Source organism: Uloborus diversus, chromosome 7, assembly GCF_026930045.1.
Source record: "Uloborus diversus isolate 005 chromosome 7, Udiv.v.3.1, whole genome shotgun sequence".
NCBI classification, from domain to species: domain Eukaryota; kingdom Metazoa; phylum Arthropoda; class Arachnida; order Araneae; family Uloboridae; genus Uloborus; species Uloborus diversus.
This window is the reverse complement of record NC_072737.1, coordinates 131,714,386-131,733,910: the sequence shown is the minus strand read 5'-3', so window position 1 is coordinate 131,733,910 and position 19,525 is coordinate 131,714,386. Positions and strand designations below refer to the sequence as shown.

Genomic DNA, 19,525 nt, shown 5'->3' with positions numbered 1-19,525 from the left:
TTTCAATCCTTTTGCATTTTGATGTTTTTTACAACCGAAAGATATTTTGACATATGGTACCTTACATTAGTTTACTTTTTGTTTAATTTCATTAATTAACAGAGAAAACCATGACAACATTGAACTTACTCGGGTTTCGCGGAAAATTGCTCTTATGTTTGAAATTTCAATCTTTTTGCATCCTGCAAATATTTAAATATTTTGGCTAATCAAATGTTAGTTTCGCATATGCTACCTTAGATTAGTATATTTTTTGTTTAATTTTAATAAAAAACAAATACATTTATTTCATGGGAAACATGCCACGTCGAACGAACTCAGACTTTGCGAAAAATTGCTCCTCGTGTTTGAAATTTCAATCTTTTTGCATCTTGCAAATATTTAAATATATTCACTAATCGGATGTTATTTTCATATTTGCTACCGTAGATTAGCATATTTTATGTTTAATTTCAGTAAAATATAAGTTTATTTTATGGAAAACATGACAACTTTAAACTTAATTCGCGAAAATTTGCTTCCCTTGTTTGAGATTTCAATCCTTTTGCATTTTGTAAATATTTTTATATTTTTGGCAATTAGTAGTTATTTTGACACTGCTACATCAGATTAGCTTATTTTATTTTTAATTTTAATAACTAAAGAGTTAAAGAATTTATTACCTTGGTCTTGTTTAATTATTTGCTTATTTATTTTTGCAATTTTGAATGATTATCTTTACCTAATTTTTGGTCATAACAGATTTTTAAAAAAAAAATTAATAGTTGAGCACCTAACAAATTAACTTAAAGTTTGTTTTTTTAAATATAAAGTTGATTTATATAATTTTATTTATAAGTAGTACATCATTTTTTTATGTCTGCTAAAGTAAATAAGGTGTATAACAGGGGTGGTTGTGTTATGATTATTCACTTGAAATCCAGTAGTGTTCGTTTTTATGCTTTTACCTCCCTATATCTCCAATTTTCCCCTTTTCCTCAAATGTTCAAAATTACTACTTTATTAAGGTTGTGGGTACTTGGAGCTTACTGAAAGAGGCTTTAATCAGCAAAGGGGTAAATAGCTTAAGGAGGGTCATTCATCTTCATTTGGATCTAATAAATTGACCAGTACCAGCCTAGCTAGGCCCAGTGCCTGTTGCTGGTTATCAACAGGCACTGGGCATGGTATTTCTATGCAGAATAATTTGACTTAATAAACTATTTAATGAATTGTATGCATAGCAAAAGTTATTGTTGTACATATGTATATTCAAGTAATAGGGGTCTTAGTTTTAAAAATTATCCCCTCCCACCTCGCCCCATTTTGCTCTTTGAAACTTTCAATTAATTTTTTATGAACTCACAAATCACAATTACACCTGAATATTATTGCCTTTCTAAATTTAAATTCTAATTTCAACAATAACCCATTTTTTCCCAAAATAAAACTACTTTTGTCATAATATATGTCAACTTCTTGTGAATCTTTTCAATTTCGAAATATGGCTCTATAAATCTGAACTTGCACATTTATTGTCTATTGCAAGTTAATCAATGAAAGCTGAATAGGCTCAAGTTTGCATTCAGAGTATTTATCACTGCTTAAGCTGCTTTTGTATATTTTGAGGTGTAGAGACTGGACTGTGGACTTTCATAAACTTTTCTTACTTCCTAATTTTTAAATTTACTCGAGGACAGTTGAAATGCCTTATTGGCTAAACAGTTAATAAATACGTACGAATAATTGATTTGCATACTTATAAATGATTTGCAAACCTAATATTTTTAGAACTTAATAGTGCAAACTGAAATAACTTTCTTGGTAGTGTTTTTGTCCTAACCGCCCTTATATTGTAATAAACCACTGTATAGATATTGGAAATAAATGTTTAAACCGGGGGGGGGGGAGTGACTTCAAAAACTCCTCTCTGGCAATGCCATTGAACTTGGGAATTTAAGTTTCTTCCCATAAAAGTTAAAAGCACTTATGAAAGGTTTTTTTTTTTTAAAGTATTAATTTGCTGATTCTAGAAAATATAAAAACCTCTGACTGCTGCAACCTTTGAAAAACCTCAAAATTAAACCTCTTGGTATCTGCTTCTCTTTATGACCAAACTTTTCAAACATTTTCAGAAAAACTTTCAACGCAGTAGATCTTTCATCAAAGCATCTCTCGTTGTAGAAAAAGCAATTTTGTTTTCCTATACTTTTTTGTATTATTGCCTTATTTTTATGTGTTTGTAGTAAATGAAATCTGCATACAATACTTTTAGTACAAATTTATGATATTGCCTTGAAAACAAAATTTTTTACCTTGAAAAGTACTTGAAAAGTGCTTGAATTTTTTTCTGCCTAAAGGGTATGAACCCTGATCAATCAATTTATATGCATTTAAAAATTTGGAAATAAGTAAACAAATAAAGTACTTTTGAATTGGATGATTGATTCATTACTGAAAGGTTTTTTTCAAAAAAATATCTGGTTTAGAAACATAAACATTGGACACTAAAAGGCAACTTTTGAAGCAAAATTTTTTGAAACTTAATGATGACTCTTTCAACCTTTGTCTCATACATTATCATTCTGCTTGTTTATATATATAAAAAAAATTGGACATTTGAGCATCATAATTTTGGTTTCACTGCATTATTACTTTACTTAAATTTAAATGATGAAGACAAATAAAAATAGTTTAGTTTTTTAAGTGTACGCTTATATTTTTTCCATTACGAGTAAGTGCTTCAATGAGGCTGTGGCATTCCTGTAGGCGTTTTACTAAAGCTCATTTCCAAAAATTAGCAAGTTTGAGATATTCTCTTCCTAAACAAGGTCATGAAAATTTTTATTGAAGTCTTGGAAAAGTCATGGAATTTTTTCATCCAAATAGAGTATGAACCCTGTCTGAAGCTCTTGTTGAAATTGCAGACAATATTGCCCTTTTGAAATCTTTATAAGGTGACGAAATCGTGCTTTGTGACATATATTTTTCCAATTGATGCGAGGATGTGTTCTGAGAATTTAAAGGTACGTTAGAGAAATTGGTGGCATCTGATTGCAATCAAATACAAATGTGATGACCAGCAACAGGCTGGGCCCAGCATTGTTATTTTGTGTGCAAGTGCACACAAACTCTAGAATAAGTATACTGCTGGATTTTTATTTATTGTGATGGAGCGAAGTTTATTTTATGAAGTCATGGCATTGCATACTGTTATGTTTCAATCATTTTAAGTTAACCACAAATGAATTAATATTCATTTAAACTAAAATATGCTGTATCTTTTAAAACAACTTGTTGGAATGATAAGCCTAACCATGTACCCATTTTATCCCATTTTCAAAATATGAGATTAAAAATAGAAATTTTTTTTTTCTTCACTGTAAGTTGAAGCAGCAACAAAAATGTCCAACTAAAGATATTATGACACAGTAATAAAAATTCTCAAAAATCAGGAGCTGGAGATAGAAGTTAAAGTAGACAACAGGCGATTTGAATTTATCTACTTCAATTTAAAGTGTTACCTCTCACTAAAAAATAATCTATTGCTAAAATATATTTTGTAAAATAGAATTCAGAACAACCAAGTATAATGTCCCACTCAAACAAAGGCAAATTTAATTAAAAATAATTTGTTTTCAAAACCATATATTTTGACTATCCATTTTACCCCACCTGACCCTACCGAGTTTTCGGCCACAATCTTGCCGATTAGTCGGTATTCGACCAAATCACTAGGGAGCATGCCAAGTAAAATCATAAAAAGAAGTTTGCATGTAAAACTTTTTAATTGCCAACCAAATGTATAGATTTTTTTTCCGGCACTGTATTATATGGACATGGAAATCTATACTACTTACTATTCCAATGAGTTCAAAATTCATTACATGTGTGTAAGTGGTTCTTCTTAAACCATAATTGGTATTCGGTATGTCTCTACTAACCATACGAAATGCAAACTTGAAAATGAAATTTTTGAGTGAACTCACCCTTAACCAATAAATATTCTTCCTTCTATTCTATCAAAATATAAACTAACACAAGCGAAAATCAGAAATCTGAGCTCTGGCTAATCCAGCTTCAGAGGCTGTAATGCTTGCTGTTATGTCTCTTATCCAAGTCTCTGGATTAAACAAAAGTAATGGAACCGAAAGCACATATTAAAGGCCAACATTCTGTAGAACTTAATAGTCCGGTCAATTTAGACAATTGAAATAACAAAAATTCCCGGAAAGCTAAATTTTTGTAGGGACCTTGGGCTTACTATTACAAATAAGGTGCCAAAAGTCCCCATCGATCCCATGTGCGCTAAAAAAGTTATTCGGGGTCAAAGGTCAAAATTTTAGGTTTTTTGGATTTTTCTCAAAAACGGTAAGTTTTATCGAAAAGTACCGCAGACCAAAGTTGTAGATCTCAAAGTTCTCTATAAAAATGGTCCTTATCATTTTTTTCTCCAAGACCAAACCTTCCCAGATATTGCGTACTCTCAAAAGACAGCCAGTCATTTACAGAATCCCCTCTACTCGCGTGGCCTTGAATAACATCTGGCTATTCTAGTCCGTGTGGCATCGTTCTTATACCCAGAGGTGCCCAACCCACTAAGAGCAAAGGCGCACCCCCCTCATTTTCGCGGAAATCCCCCCCCCCCAAAGCATGCCTCCCCCCAAATGAAAAATATTCCTCAAAACAATCCCCCTAAAAATTTCGATGGCGCAGTCTGGGCCATAACCCCTCCTAGGGGGGAGGGCATCCCTGACGTACCTGCTTCTTTTAGAGTTAAACGAGCAGTTCTTGTGAATAAACGTATTTATCACAAGTGTCTACTGTTGTTTGTGCTGATCAATATTTAAGAAAAATGTAACAATTTCGCTTTATTTGCAATACACTTTTGACTGAAGGTGAAACTGTTGTGCTGGGCAGTTATTGAATGCCAACTTTAATCGATGCAAGTCTCGGGAGAAGTTATAAGAATGCTGATTATTTAAGAAGTCAAAAGTCCGTTACAATTCGCGTGAATTGCAGAAAATCATACACCCGGAAAAATTCAATCTCTGCAGCAAAGTGAGGATAAAGAGGCCAGTAGTTCAAAAGTAAGTCCTCCTCGTACTGTAGCGCGATTAAGTGAATTTGAATCCAGCTTTTGTTTTTAAAAACACTGCTTATTTTGTGGCTGTAAAGCGGGTGAGGAGGCTGAGAAGAAGAAAACGCAGAATAATGAAAGAAAAATTCATAAAGCAGCGACTAAATCATACTCAAAATTGAAACGTGCAAGAGCAGCTTTTGACACACTTCAGAACGATCTTTAGCTAATTTTAAAAGTGATTCTTTGAATGTAAGTATGGAAACTTTAAATTTTTCTGCGATAATTCTGCGTTTTGTTCTTCTCAGCCTCTTTATTCGCTTCCTCGCCACAAAATAAGCAGTGTTTTTTACAACAAAAGCTGGATTCAGATTCACTTAATCCCGCTCTTGTTCGAGGTGGACTTACTTTTGAAGTACTGACCATGCTCATTAGGGTGGATTGAAAAAAATCAAAATCTGATAAACGCTAAGTTGCCTTTTGTACAGATATTTGGTTCAACAAAAGGATTTCGACCGCAAAAAATATCTTGAGGTGTCGCTCGCGCCTCGAAGTTGACCATAAATGCATAAAAACTGGAAAAAGTTATAATAATTTCATCAAATATCAAAATTTGAGAAATTTGATGTTATCACTTTTAAGAACAGGCTTTTTGTGTAGATTACACATTGCATAATATCATTTTAATAATAAACTGTATTTTAAAGTTCCACACATGCGTTGAGTCTTGAATTTGACCAATATAGTCAAAATTGAATAACATCGTGTTGCTCCGTACTTTGAGAAAAAAAATTAGAAGTTATGATTTGTAAAAGTTTGTTTTCATATTAATTCTTACATAGATACGAAAAAAAAGTAATAAAAGCATTTCTTATCTAGTAAAAAAATGTTTTATTCTCCACTTAACAGATAACTTTGGCTCAAAATGTCAAATTTACCTATGATAGAGAACAAAGGTTAAGTATAAAAATTTAAAAATAATGTGGCTTGCAACAGCCCACATCAGTCACCCTTTGAAACAAAAGACGTTGCTAAAGAAATTTTAATGGGTTTTGAGCCCTCAAACTGTAACCACATTGATTACAATAAAACATAAGTTCGGCATGCGAGTTGAACTATTTTACTTCTCATAATTTTCAGTCTTGATAGAAATTGTGGCTTAATATTTCTAGATTCTAATCTGACTCGAATAAATCCATCCCTTTTGGTTATGCAGCAAACTGTACCAGACATTTATTTTTCTTATATTACCTATCGTCTCACTGCATTAGTATGACATGTGAGGTTTTGAGTACCTGACACTTCTTTTTCTTATTTTACCTATCGTCTCGCTGCTTTAGTATGAAGTGAAGTTTTGAAAACCATACTACTCATTAGGTACGCCACCAAGCAATTTCTTTCAAAGTTTTATCGGAAGTCCACTTTTTGAAAGAGGGAGCTGCCGAGTTTTACCAGTTCTGCTTATCGATGAGATCATAGTATTCTCTCAGCTTCAAAATTGAAATCTGGAATTATACATGTTCATTGTCCATCTTCGAACTGATCGTCGTAATCCGTCTTGAAACAAGTTCTCTGATGATGGTCATCCGCAATGCCTAGTGTTATATTTTTTAGATTCTCAAAGTAACCAGTTTGCAGAACAGGAGCTGATGTTCTAAACATAGTACGACGGCAAGTTTAAAAAATTCGATTGTACAGCGAAAATTTACAATTTCAGATTTCAACTTGAGTTCTTTGATAAGCAGAAGTGGGAAAACTCTGATCATCTTCTTAAAAAAGGAATATCAGATAAAACTTTAAAAGAAATGGTGCTTGAGGGTGTAACTACTGAATTATATGATTTCCAATACCTCACGTTATACTAAAGCAGTGAGACGATGCATAAAATTAGACAAAGAAGCTTCAAACACAGCTTGTTGTCAAACCAAGAGAGATGGATTTCTTAGAGTCAGATTAGAATCCAGAAATCTTACTCACAATGTATCACTAAGGCCAAACATTGTCAGAAGTCAAGATAATAATGCGACTCGCCAGCCAAACTATGTTTTATTATATGAAATGTGGTTACAGTTTGAGAGCTCAAAACACATTTAAAGGGGGGCTGTTTTGAGGGGTATTTTTCTCAGTTTTTGGAGGGGGATCTTGCTTCTTAGGGGGGGGCTCCGCGATATTGAGGGGTGCGCCCATGCCCTTAGTGGGTCCGGCCCATTGGGTACGTGAACGATGCCACACGGACTAAAATAGCCAGATGTTATTCAAGGCCATGCAAGTAGAGGGGATTCTGTAAATGACTGGCTGTCTTTTGAGAGCACGCAATATCTGGGAAGGTTTGGTCTTGGAGAAAAAAATGATAAGGGCCATTTTTATAGAGAATTTTGAGATCTACAACTTTGGTCTGCGGTACTTTTCGATAAAACTTACCGTTTTTGAGAAAAATCCAAAAAACCTAAAATTTTCACCTTTGACCCCCAATAACTTTTTTAGCGCACATGGGATCGACGGGGACTTTTGGCACCTTATTTGTAATAGTAAGCCCAAGGTCTCTACAAAAATTTAACTTTCCCGGAATTTTTGTTATTTGATCACTATTTTTATGTCTAAATTGATCGGGCTATAAATAGAGAATGAGACCAACTTCAACCGCCATCCAGTCGGATTTTGCCGTAATTCCGGCTTTTCTGTTTGCTTTTATTTTAAAACCTTTCCTTCCCTCCCCCCCCCCCCCCTATTTCAGGCTTTATTTTTCTCAAAAATCGTTTAAAAAAAAAAACGATTTTTTTTTTTTTTAAATTTTTGGTCCCCAATTTCTTATTCTTTTTTATCTTTTCCTCTCGAATCTTTATCCTCCACGATATGTTAATGTTTTATACCTGCTTATTTTATTCATTATTTCTTTTAATATAATTTAGAAAAGATGCAAAACATGGCTTAGCACCCACAGTCTCAAATTTATTGAAACTTGGCATAGTTACATTTTTTATATATATTTATGACAGTTTAAAGAATAATTATGGTGAATCTCAAATGGTTTAGGTTTCACAGCCTATTAAAAGTTTTGGGATTTTGTGATAAAATGAGGCAGCTGCAAGTTGTTCTTTTAATTCCAAAATCATATTAGGAAGTTTTTAAAAAAAATTGGGTTCCGATGCAAGGAAAAAGATACCCAATCGCATAGCTGCCAAGTGCTCCGTTTTTCCCGGAGTTTCTCCGATTTTTATTGCATACTCCGAAAATCCGATTTATTCCAAAAAACTCCGTTTTTTGACTTTGCTTGTACACTTTTCGATTTCTGAGGAAAAAGAAGAAATTTCCCTATCCTGGAAGGTAGGAATTGTGCACAAACTCAAAAAAAGAGGAGGCAATTTTATGCCCTGGAAGCATTAGTGTCAAGATAAACACTGAGTGGGAGCGCTAATCGATCGGAGAACATCGTTTTTTCATTGAGCATTTCAGCTACGTGCAGAACGTAGCCGCCATTTTTGGTCATTCAGAAGATGGAAGTAGACGATGCTTAAGTGCTTTCGTTTTCAAAGACAAAGCAGAATTGGAGGTTTCTTTTAACTGCAAACTAATGAAAATCAGCAAAATGTGCTACAAAATGTTTTTTTTTTTTTTTGGTTATTTTAAATTTTATTGAGAAATGAAAACAAGTATACTATTTAAAATTTCATCTTATCCCTATTGCTTTGGACACGAATGTGCTATAGATTCTCAATTAAATTGTAGTTTCATGGGGATTTTTTATTTTCAAATTATTTTCATGCAACAAATTCAAAATTTTATATCTGAATTTTTGACTTAGTCGCCATATTTGGTCATTTGCGAGATTTAAGTACACAAAACTCTTAAAGTGGCCAAGTTTTCAAAATCGGAATTAGATGTTTATTGCAATGCAAACTATTGAAAATAATGCAAAATGGGCTTCCCCCCCCCCCCCCCCCCCCCCCGAAAATGAAAAAAAAATTTCTTCAGAATATTATGTTATCCTGATTGGTTTGGATGTTAATGTGCTAAAAACTGTCTATTTCATCTAAATTTTAGTTTTTTTAAGGATTATTAATTATTTATAATTACTTTTAATGCAACAAATTCAAAAATCTATCATCTTAAATTTTTTGCATTGTTGCCATGTTTGGTCATTTGCAACATGGAAGTAGACAAGACTATTAATAGCCTAAGTTTCCGAAAACAGAATTGGTTGTTTGTCTCAATGCAAACTATTAAAAATAACCAAACTTAAAAAGTTAGGTTTTTTTTTTTTTTAATTATTTTTTGAAAGAGAAATTTTATCTGTATTTAATCTTGATTGCCTCGGAGGCTTTGCTATAAGCTGAAACCATTTCATCTAAAATGAAGGTTCCTGCCGACTTCTCATTTATTTATTTATTTTTTTTTAATAAATCAGAAATCTATTTTAACTTGAATTTTCCATGTACAAAAAAAGTATTGAATGACTCTATTTTAAAATGTGTGAAGTCCTATTCAATCTATTTTTTTCATGAAAGTTGTAAAAACTGCCCCATCTCCCCTCCAGTTTGTGTTTCAAAACTTGGTGACAGTGGTGGCCACTAAGTTTTTGGAGTCTAGTGGTCACTGGCCACTTAGAAGATTTTCAAGTCTTGACCTTTACTATAAAGTTGCTTTACTTCCAATTATAAGAAGTAATCGTGTTTTTTTTTTTTTTCTTTTTTTTTTTTTTTAATATGTTCTTATGCAATGCATTTTCAATACATGTAGGATATGTATAAAGGAATATTTTTAAAAAAGGGTTGCAGTTTTATTAAATTAAACAGTAATCATGTTTTTTTTTTTTTTTTTTTAAATTTTCAATATGTACCTACGTAATGATGCTTTTTTAATGTAAAATATTTTTATCTTATACTTGGTTGTAGTTTTGTTGAAAATCTATCATGAAAATTCAGAAACGCATTGTAATGGTGCTTAGAACTTATAGAAGCTTACAATACAGAAGGAAGGTTTAGCACAGGCCACGATTTGGTGCTCCTATTTTAACCCTCATTACTCCTATTTTTTCCATTAAGTGCTCCTATTTTTTTTATCTTGAGGTTGGCAGCTATGCGAATCGTTTATATACAACTATATTTATTTTCAATTCTTACTATGAAAAGAATGTTCTACCACATAAAGGAATTTTAGATCTCTCTCTCTGTTGTAAATTTTTACTTTACAAACAGTCCTAATTTTAAAATTTCTGTTTTCACTCTTTTAACACTATGAACTCATGGTTTTAATGAAAGAAATGTATTTTCCTCAAGAAAATATAAAATGTTGACGCTAGTGTGTCATGCTGCCAAGATTGACCTCGACACCCCCCTTTGTTCAAGGACTCAGGGGTTAGAAATTAACTTTTTATATTTGCCCATTAGCAACTGAGATTTATCTATGTGCTAATAAGTTTCATTGTTTAATGTTAAATATCTGGTAACTTATTTTTAGTAACAAGCGTTTTCCTGGTTATGATGCTGAATCTAAAGAATTCAATGCGGAAGTACATCGAAAACACATTTTTGGGCAACATATTTCTGAATACATGAGAATGTTGATGGATGAGGATGAAGAAGCATACAAAAGACAATTTTCTCAATATATTAAGCTTGGAATAACACCTGATGATGTAAGTTCCTTCACTTTTTTGTTCCTTAATATTGGTTTTAAATTTTTTACTACTTGTTCATCATAAAATACAAAACTTAGTAGCCGTATACGCACCAGTGATTTCCCCAGTCATCCTTAACCTATTAGTCTGTGTGGTAGTTTTTTGGCAGTGTAAGATGTACTCTTCTGTACATTGCAGCTGTTATCTAAACTATTAAGCTACAGGGTTGTTTGGTTTAAACCATGTTGGTTTAAACCAATTGGTTTTTTTTTTTTAAAAAATCATGCAGTTTTTTTAAAAAATGGTTTTAAAAAAAAAACATTTTACAGGTTTACATTGATTTCCCCACACATATTGAGAAATGTAAAATTCCATTTATGCTAAGTTCCTAGCTAAGTTACAGAGATAAATACTAAAATTGCAAAGTTGCTTTTTCAAAATGTATTACAAGCTTTAATCGAAAAAAAAATTAATATGAAAAAATTAAATCGAAAAATTAATATATTTTTTATTTCATATATGTGCCATAAAGCAGATTTCAGTCGACTTTCATCATTATGCTTAATTTGCATGATAAGTTAAGATTTACTAAGGATTGAATCTTTTATTGTAGATGCAATCCATTATATTGCTCGCTCCTGTTGCAGGGGTGTGACACTTTTGCCCGTTTATTTGCATTTTCCTGGAATTTTAACTTTGACTTGTAAGGTAATCAACAGTCTTAACTTAATTGTTTGCACCTAAAAATTAAGATTTGTTCTGCTTCTGCAGGTGAACACAAATAAAATTTTTTGAATTAAATTTTTTTAAAAAGTTTATACTTCACGTATATAACGTTTTTGGCAAAAAAAAAAATTCTTAAAATAGAAATTGCTACACATTTATTTGTTCTAAAGAGTTTGCATTTAATATTTTTTAAACTTCAATGCTGGATGCAACATGTATGCCAGTAAATAAGCTGTAATTTAAGCCATGCTACACCAATTTTTGTATTTTTGATTTGGTTCTTTGTTTTAGCGATAGTCGATATCTTTTCCAAGTCTTTCCAAAATAAGAACGGAGTCGAATATAGAATAGCACTTTTTTTTTTAAACTTTGTCAGTACAACAGCAATCGAGTTTTTGACTGTTCAATCATGTACTGTTGTACATTTTGCTTTGCTTCAATATTTGCGACATTGTGTATATAAAAATCAGCATTATGTAAGATCAGAAAGAAAAAATATGAAAATTGTTCTTTTGAAAAGATTATAATTATTCATATTATGTTGGTGTTATAAAGTTTTTTTCTTGGATCTTCATTATATTTTATCTTAACCCGCGTCACAACCACTTCTTGAAGTATTTCGTATCATAAAGGGTCTATATATACATGCATACTAATATGTTAATCAAGTCAAACATTTCAATCAATATTTCCCCGCAGTAAGCTATTTTAATTATTTACTTTAGTTACAAGATTTTGTTCTTATCTCTTTAAGTAATCAAGAAATTAGGTATTATGTGACTATTGAATAACTGTTAATTACATGGAACCTTAACTACCTTCCGAAAATTAATTGTTTTTCTCGCAAATAGTATTTAAACCAAAAAAAACCTAGTTTAAACTTAAAAAAAAGTGTTTTTTTTTTTTTTTTTTGAAAAAAAAAGTTTTTTTTTACCAACCCTGTTAAGTTATGGTAGTAACTAAACTGGGAAACCATGGAATCATCTAAAAATTCTAATGTTTTGCAAACATATGTAGTGCATCAAATATTTGCTCAAAAAGGTTTTTTTGCCAAACAAAAGCCAAAATTTAAATGATCATTCTAAAAATTGGTCATCATAGTTTAAGTAAAATGCAATTCTTATGTTATTCCAAAGAGTTCATTTGCAGTTATTTTTTGCTTCCCCCCCCCATCTCCCCTCACAATTTTTCATCCTCTGCATTTTCTGCCAAAAGCGTATGTTTGAAAAACATGCCAATGATGTCAAACACATGCTTCGCTGAAAATTGTGTGCCCTATTTCAGATTGGCATGGTTACTGTTTATTTTAAAAAGTACTCAACAAATTTATGGTGAATCTCTAAAAAAAAAAATTTTGAATTCCAGTGGTTCAATCCAGTAGTCCGCCCCGGGTGTCACCCAAAGTGGAATTGCAAATTTTTGAAACATATAAAGCTGAAATGCATTTTTAATACAAATTTGAATTTTTCCCGTGGGAACCCCTAGACCCCCCCCCCCCTCACTCCCATGCCACATCATGGATTGAATATTATACTCAGGATTAGGTTTAAAATGTCAACTTAAGACCTAGTAGGAACTAAAACTCATTATTTTCCCGTGTTTCAGATGTTTGAAAGAATTAAGGGGCCTATCAATTTTGTACAACTCCTTCGAGGTCCTTAATTTTCACTTTAAAAAAATTTATGGACCCTGTAATGGAAATTAAATTAATTTCCTTGACTTGTGTTAACCCTAGTTGACTGTTATACACATATGTGATTAAAGATCCCACCATTTGTTTTTTTACTCTTGAGTATTAATGCTTGTCAGCATTTTGGGGTGGGTGTTAGTTCTGTACGTGCTAAAGTATAGGCTTAATAGTATTTAAAACTGTCTTGTGTCATGTATTTTGGTACTAGTGACATTAACAACTAAAAGTTGTACTAGTGTTTTCAAATAATAAAAAATGTTTAAAGCATATCTCGCTTGCTATCTTCGCTGCCACTTTTGCTAAGCCAATGATTGGACTTGTCCCCCCCCCCTCCCCAGTTTACTAATTCCTGCTCTAAGGTATTAATTTTATACTTTAAACTAGTAGTACCCGCACAGTGATGCCCGTGCTAAAAGTTAAATGGAAACCCGTTGAATTAAAAAAAAATTGACGCTCTATCCCCCTCTGATATGAAATGATCATTTTTCTTTGTATAAAATGCATACACACCTTTTCAAAAAAAAACTTACAAGTTTCTTTGGAATTTAAAACTTTTCTTCAGATCATTAAATTAGATTTACAGTTGCTTTAAAACTATTTAACGAGTGAAGCGACTTTTTTTTTTTTTTTTTTTGCAATTTAAAATATTTTGCCAAATAAACAAAAAAAGACATCAAATAATATCTTTCAAATGTAAAAATAATTCCGCAGCTCTATTGTTTATCGACAAACTTGCCCAGCAACCACGCTATCATAATCCATCCGTCTTACGAAAAGAAAAAAAAATGTCGTACATTTCACTCGGATGAAAACAAATCAAAAGTTTCTTTAAAAAAAATCGCCAAAACAATGAATTATACATTAACGGTTGCCTTAAAACAATTATCCTAGACTGAACTGCTCAGCGCCTAACGTGCCAAGCGACCACGCTACCGGAACCCAGCCCTTTTGCGAGTGAAGCGGATGTTTTTTCTTTGGCAATAGTAAATGTTTCGCCAAACAAACAAAAAGGTATAAAATCACATTAACAGTAGCTTTCTAATCTTTATATATTAAGAGCTGCGTTGCTCGGTCTACCTTGAGAACAAAAATTATGTCCAGTGACATATATTCAACAATAAATTAAAAGAATAACTTACATAAAAGAAGAAAAAATTACCCTTCCAAACAATGACGACAGATATTAAAATACTTTTATGAAATTTATATGCGAGAGATGGATTTTAAAAGCGTAACCATGGAAACATGAAATAAAATAAGTTTAAGAAATCAGATGCAAAATAAGGAAATAAGAATGGAATCAAAAAGCGTAACCATGGAAACGCAAAAATAAAATGGTTGACAATCTGAATCAAAATGACATATTTCGAAATTGATTTAAAAACGCTTGTAACTTTTTTCCTTTGAAGATAGAGGCTAATTTTTTCGACCAAAGGTCTAGAGAGATCTGGAGTAAAAAATCTCTCTTTTTCCAATGCTGTCGAAAAGAAAACTAGGACAATTCCTTCACTTTTTATTGACAGGTTTAATAAAGAAAGAAGTGCCTAAATTTCAGCTAAGCCTAAAAAAGTTCGAGCTAAAAACGCAAATTACTCCCGCCGTAATTAAGTTAGAGCATTGAAGTAAATTGTTTAGGACGCTGAAAATTCTACCCTTTTTAACGATATATAATATTAATATGCGCAAGTAATTTTTCGCCCTTTAATAGCCAATAATAGGCAATTTACCTTGAAATTTGGGCCTAAATTTTAATAAAAAAAGAACTATTTATCGGATTTTTTCGAATTATAACCTATGTTGCTCAGTAAGAAAGCACCTTTCATATAGTGAAAGAATTTTTCAAATAGTTGCAGTGGTTCCAGAGACTACCTCGAACATATAAACACACAAAAATCCGCCCTGGGTCATTCCACATCAAATCAACACAATTTTTGACAAAATTTTACCTCACCCTCTCAGATTTTGATGAAATTTGGTACAGAGGTAGTGTTAATGTAGACATAATAAAATATAATTTTTTTTTTGAAAAATATGAAACGGTTTTGAAGATACAGCGCTGTAAAGCTACCAAAAAGGGGTCAAAAAACGTGAAAGACCCAATTTTCAAAATGACCTAGAATCTTTTCTAATTAAGATAAAGAGTTGTGGTGAGTTTCATCTGACAGCACTTTTAATGACCTTTTCAATGATATACAACATGGTTAGGTTTGAAAAAAAATTATTTTAATTAAATTTGAATTAAAATTTAAAATTTAAATTTCTCAAAATGCGCGTCCTCAATTTCTTTCAAATTTTTTTTAAAAAATGCTTATACACTACTCAAATGGCTGTAGAAGTTTCAAGATGGGCTTACAATGGGTTCATGTTGAAAAAAATATTTGAATAAACCGCTGCTGGATCTACATCACAATTACACCATATAATATAGCATGGTATTAGTACCAGAAAATATTTATTAAAGGGATGAAACTAATTCGTTTTACTTGCTAGTTAAATGCCAAGTAGCTGATTCTAAGAGTTTTTGCAGTCCATTTAATTGTATTTTTTTATTTAGTTACTTGTCAGGTTCTTCATTTTGATACTCAATGTAAATTACACCAAGAAACAGCAAAAACCACATCCATTTTCATGTAAGTTGGTTAATCTTCCTATTTCAGGAATATCACCCCACCCCGACCTTCCTTAAATGGCAGGACTGCCTGTTGAAACATACTTGAACTGGTAAATGTGGGTAAAAGTTTGTCAGTCGCATAACCTAAAATTTTAAATCTATCATTACTTCATTTTTTAAAATAAATTAATGTAAGAAATTTAAACAATAAATATTTTGTTCGAGTATTTTTTATACTTTTAAATTTTTTAAAATATTAATAAACCTTATGAAATGTAATGGAATTAATTTTGAGGCATGCTTGCTTATTATTTAAAAAAATATATATACAACTGATTAAAACCAAGCTATCAATTATTTGAATGGTTAACTTGCTAGATTTAAAAAGGGGGGGGGGGAGTGTGTGAGCTATTTGGTGGTCATTAAGATGACCTCACATAGTTGAGAAAGAAAGATGAAAAAAGTAATAAATTTAGTTACCAGATCTCCATAAGGTTTCATTAGGCATAACCAAGCAAGATGGAATAGAACTTTGTTTATATTAAGCTACATCTAGCATATGTAGGTCTGACATATGGGCTTCATTATAATGTGCATGTCTGGATAGATTTTGTATATCACCACAGTTCCTTGTTTTAAGCTCAGTGTCAATTCTGATCAGCCCCAAGTCAGATGTGTGTTTTATTGGAGTGTGTTAAAGAGATAGGGAATATATTGAGTTTTTGTTGACTGCAGTATTATAGTGAATACAAGGAAATTTTAATTTAAAATTCTTATTATTTTTAAATTCTTATTATTTTGTACATACCAGATTTAATGTATTTAGTAATCACAAAAGTTGTTTAAGTATTAAGTTTTTGTAAATATAGGGTAAAATGTAAATTATTATGTAAAATTTAAGATATGGCTGATCAAAGATACTGGACTGCACAGTGTTTTAATCCATTTAAAAAGGATAATCACTGCGTTAGAGACAAAAAGAAATTACGTGAAGTTGCAGGCTGGATGACAGAATACTTGAGTGGAGTTCCAGAAAATGCTAAAATTTGCGATACTTGCAGGAAAGAATTGTCTCTTTTAAGGAAAAATGAAGACTCAGGCCAGCATATTGAAGACAGTGGATGTCCTGAAAGTTGTGATCCAAATTTTGCCCCAAGTCAGAAATTGTTGAAACCTTAAATGTGTCTTTCCAAGAATTGGGAGAGTCTCCGATTGATAAAAGGAAATCAGAAAACAAAGGTTATTCAGCAAATAAGATGAAAAAGATTAGTACTGCATTAAAATGCAAACTGTTTACCAATATTGAAACATCTTCTGAGAGTGAGCCTGAAACAGCTGAAGAAACACTTTTAAATAATTTGAAAACTAAATTCACAAATTCTTCTTCTAATGTTAACAAATTGATGATACTTACCTGCCTGCCTGAGTCATGGAGTATACGAAAAATTATGCAGGAATTCAATGCTCCTAATTACATGGTAAGAAAATCAAAAAAACTCTTACAAGATAAAGGTATCCTGGCCAGCCCGAATCAAAAACCAGGGAAAAGTCTTCCTCCTAAAATTGCAGATCATATAAGAGCTTTCTACGAAAGTGGAAATTAGTAGAATATTACCAGGAATGAAAGATTGTATATCTATTCGCACCGAAAATGGGGATAAAATAAATATATCCAAACGGTTGATTCTCTGTAATTTGATGGAGGCGTATAGATCTTATAAAGATAAATATCCGAACTTTAAGATAAGTTTCTCCAAATTTGCTGAACTAAGGCCGAAAAATTGTGTACTTGCTGGCCAAAGTGGAACTCATACGGTTTGTGTATGCACCACCCATCAAAACGTAAAGCTGATGATTGAGAATGCAAAATTTGATTTGTTAACTGATGGTAAGCTGAAGACTTATAAACATTGCATAGCTAAAATTATATGTAATCCTGCATCGATAGAATGTTATTTGGGAAAATGCTCTTTTTGTCCAGGAACTAAAGAAATCAAATAATTATATTTAAAATTAATACAAAATAAATTATTTGCTAGAAAAATAATTACAATAGGCTTTATTAATTTTTTCCTTCTATTTCTTAGAGCCTATAGCATGTCATCTAATATCTATTTTGTGCTATCACTGCTTTATTCAATGATTTATTTTAATATGAACCACTTATAAGCCCACTTTCAAAATCATTCAGGCATTTTAGTCAGCACTGAATAAACATTTATAATAATTTATTTATTTTTTATGCATAAATATTTTATTAACACTAAAACCATGTTATATTATATGTTATAATTGTGTTGTAGATCCAACAGTTGTTTATTCAATGATTTTTTTAAACATGAACCCATTATAAGCCCATCTTGAAACTTCTACAGCCATTTGAGTAGTGTATAAGCATTTTTTAAAAAAATTTTGAAAAAAATTAAAGACGCGCATTTTGAAAAATTTAAATTTTAAAATTTAATTCAAATTTAACTAAAATATTTTGTTTTTAGACCTAATCATGTTGCATATCATTGAAAAGGTCATTAAAAATGCTCTCAAATGAAACTTGTTTCAACTCTCTATCTTAATTAGAAAAGATTCTAGGTCATTTTGAAAATTGGTTCTTTCACGTTTTTCGACCCCTTTTTGGTAGTTTTACAGTGCTATATTTTCAAAACCGTTTCATATTTTTCAAAAAAAAAATTATATTTTATTATGTCTACATAAAGACAAACTCTGTACCAAATTTCATCAAAATCTGAGAGGGTGAGGTCTGATCACTGTGTTGATTTGACACGGAATGACCCCCCTCTCTTTATAATATTAGTAAAGATTAGTCTATTTTGATTGCTCTGAGGACAGTTGGCAAGTTGTGAGCTCTGGGCACGAGACTATTGTCCTAATCAATCACGACAGCAGCCATATATGGGTAATACAATATAAAGGTGCTTTCATTTTTTGTTTCTTTCCTTCATTGAACATTTTCTTCTGTTAAGCTGTAATGTTAAGATAAATATTTAATAGCAGACTCTATTTTACGTAATCTTTTTTGACATTTAGGTAGAAGAAATTTACAAAAAGGCTCACGCTGGCATTAGAGCTGATCCTGAACGTAAGCCTAAACCTGAAAAGATCGTCACCAAGAAGAGGTAAATTGAATTGTTGCTTTTTTTTTTTTTACTGTAAAATCCATTTGTAAGTAGTGTTTTTAACATATGTAGTTTCATAACCACTTACACATTACACATGTTTTCTTGCAGGTTTAATAGAGCTAAAATGAATTTGAAAGAAAGAAGAAACCGTATCAAACAAAAGAAAGCTGCTGTTGTAAAAAGACTGGATGCTGAGAAAGGCGAATGATTATTATTATTACAAAGTTAAAATAAAAGACTTGAATTAATTGACATGTTGCAATTGTTACTTATGGGAACACATTTAATGAGGACAAATACTTCAGTAAACTTAGGAAGTGATTAATCCTCTGCAATGTTATTGTACAACAATTTAGTTCAGAAATTGAGGTTTCTGCAAAATGGTTGAGATGAGTAGTTTTAGGTTATGCTTGTCTAGTGATCTAAAAAGCTGTTAAATTTTTCTCCGTATATTGCAAGATGTTTTGAACCTCTCATGTTTTACGTTCTGCTTTAAGGAGATATTTAACAAAGCTGCATTAATATTTTTATGAGATTCAGAAACTTGAAGAGCTTAAAACTACTACTTTTCTAACTTTTGAAAATAAAATAAAGAATGCATAATGGTTACAATTTAAAATGTTTTTCAATCTTCTGTGGTTGCAATTAATGAACATTTGTGTTTTTATTGTTGAAATTTTGTTGT

General features: G+C 31.6%; 1 protein-coding gene across 1 annotated transcript in view; it reads left to right on the top strand.

The window, feature by feature from the left end:
* Positions 1-19,092, top strand: part of LOC129225527 (60S ribosomal protein L5-A-like) — a 30,417-nt gene extending 11,325 nt beyond the window's left edge. Inside the window, exons 6-8 of the mRNA XM_054859958.1 lie at positions 10,517-10,694; positions 18,749-18,837; positions 18,949-19,092. Coding sequence (XP_054715933.1) covers positions 10,517-10,694; positions 18,749-18,837; positions 18,949-19,048 — 367 coding nt within the window. The 3' untranslated portion in view covers positions 19,049-19,092. The remainder of the gene's footprint in view (positions 1-10,516; positions 10,695-18,748; positions 18,838-18,948) is intronic.
* The last annotated feature ends 433 nt before the right edge of the window (positions 19,093-19,525 follow it).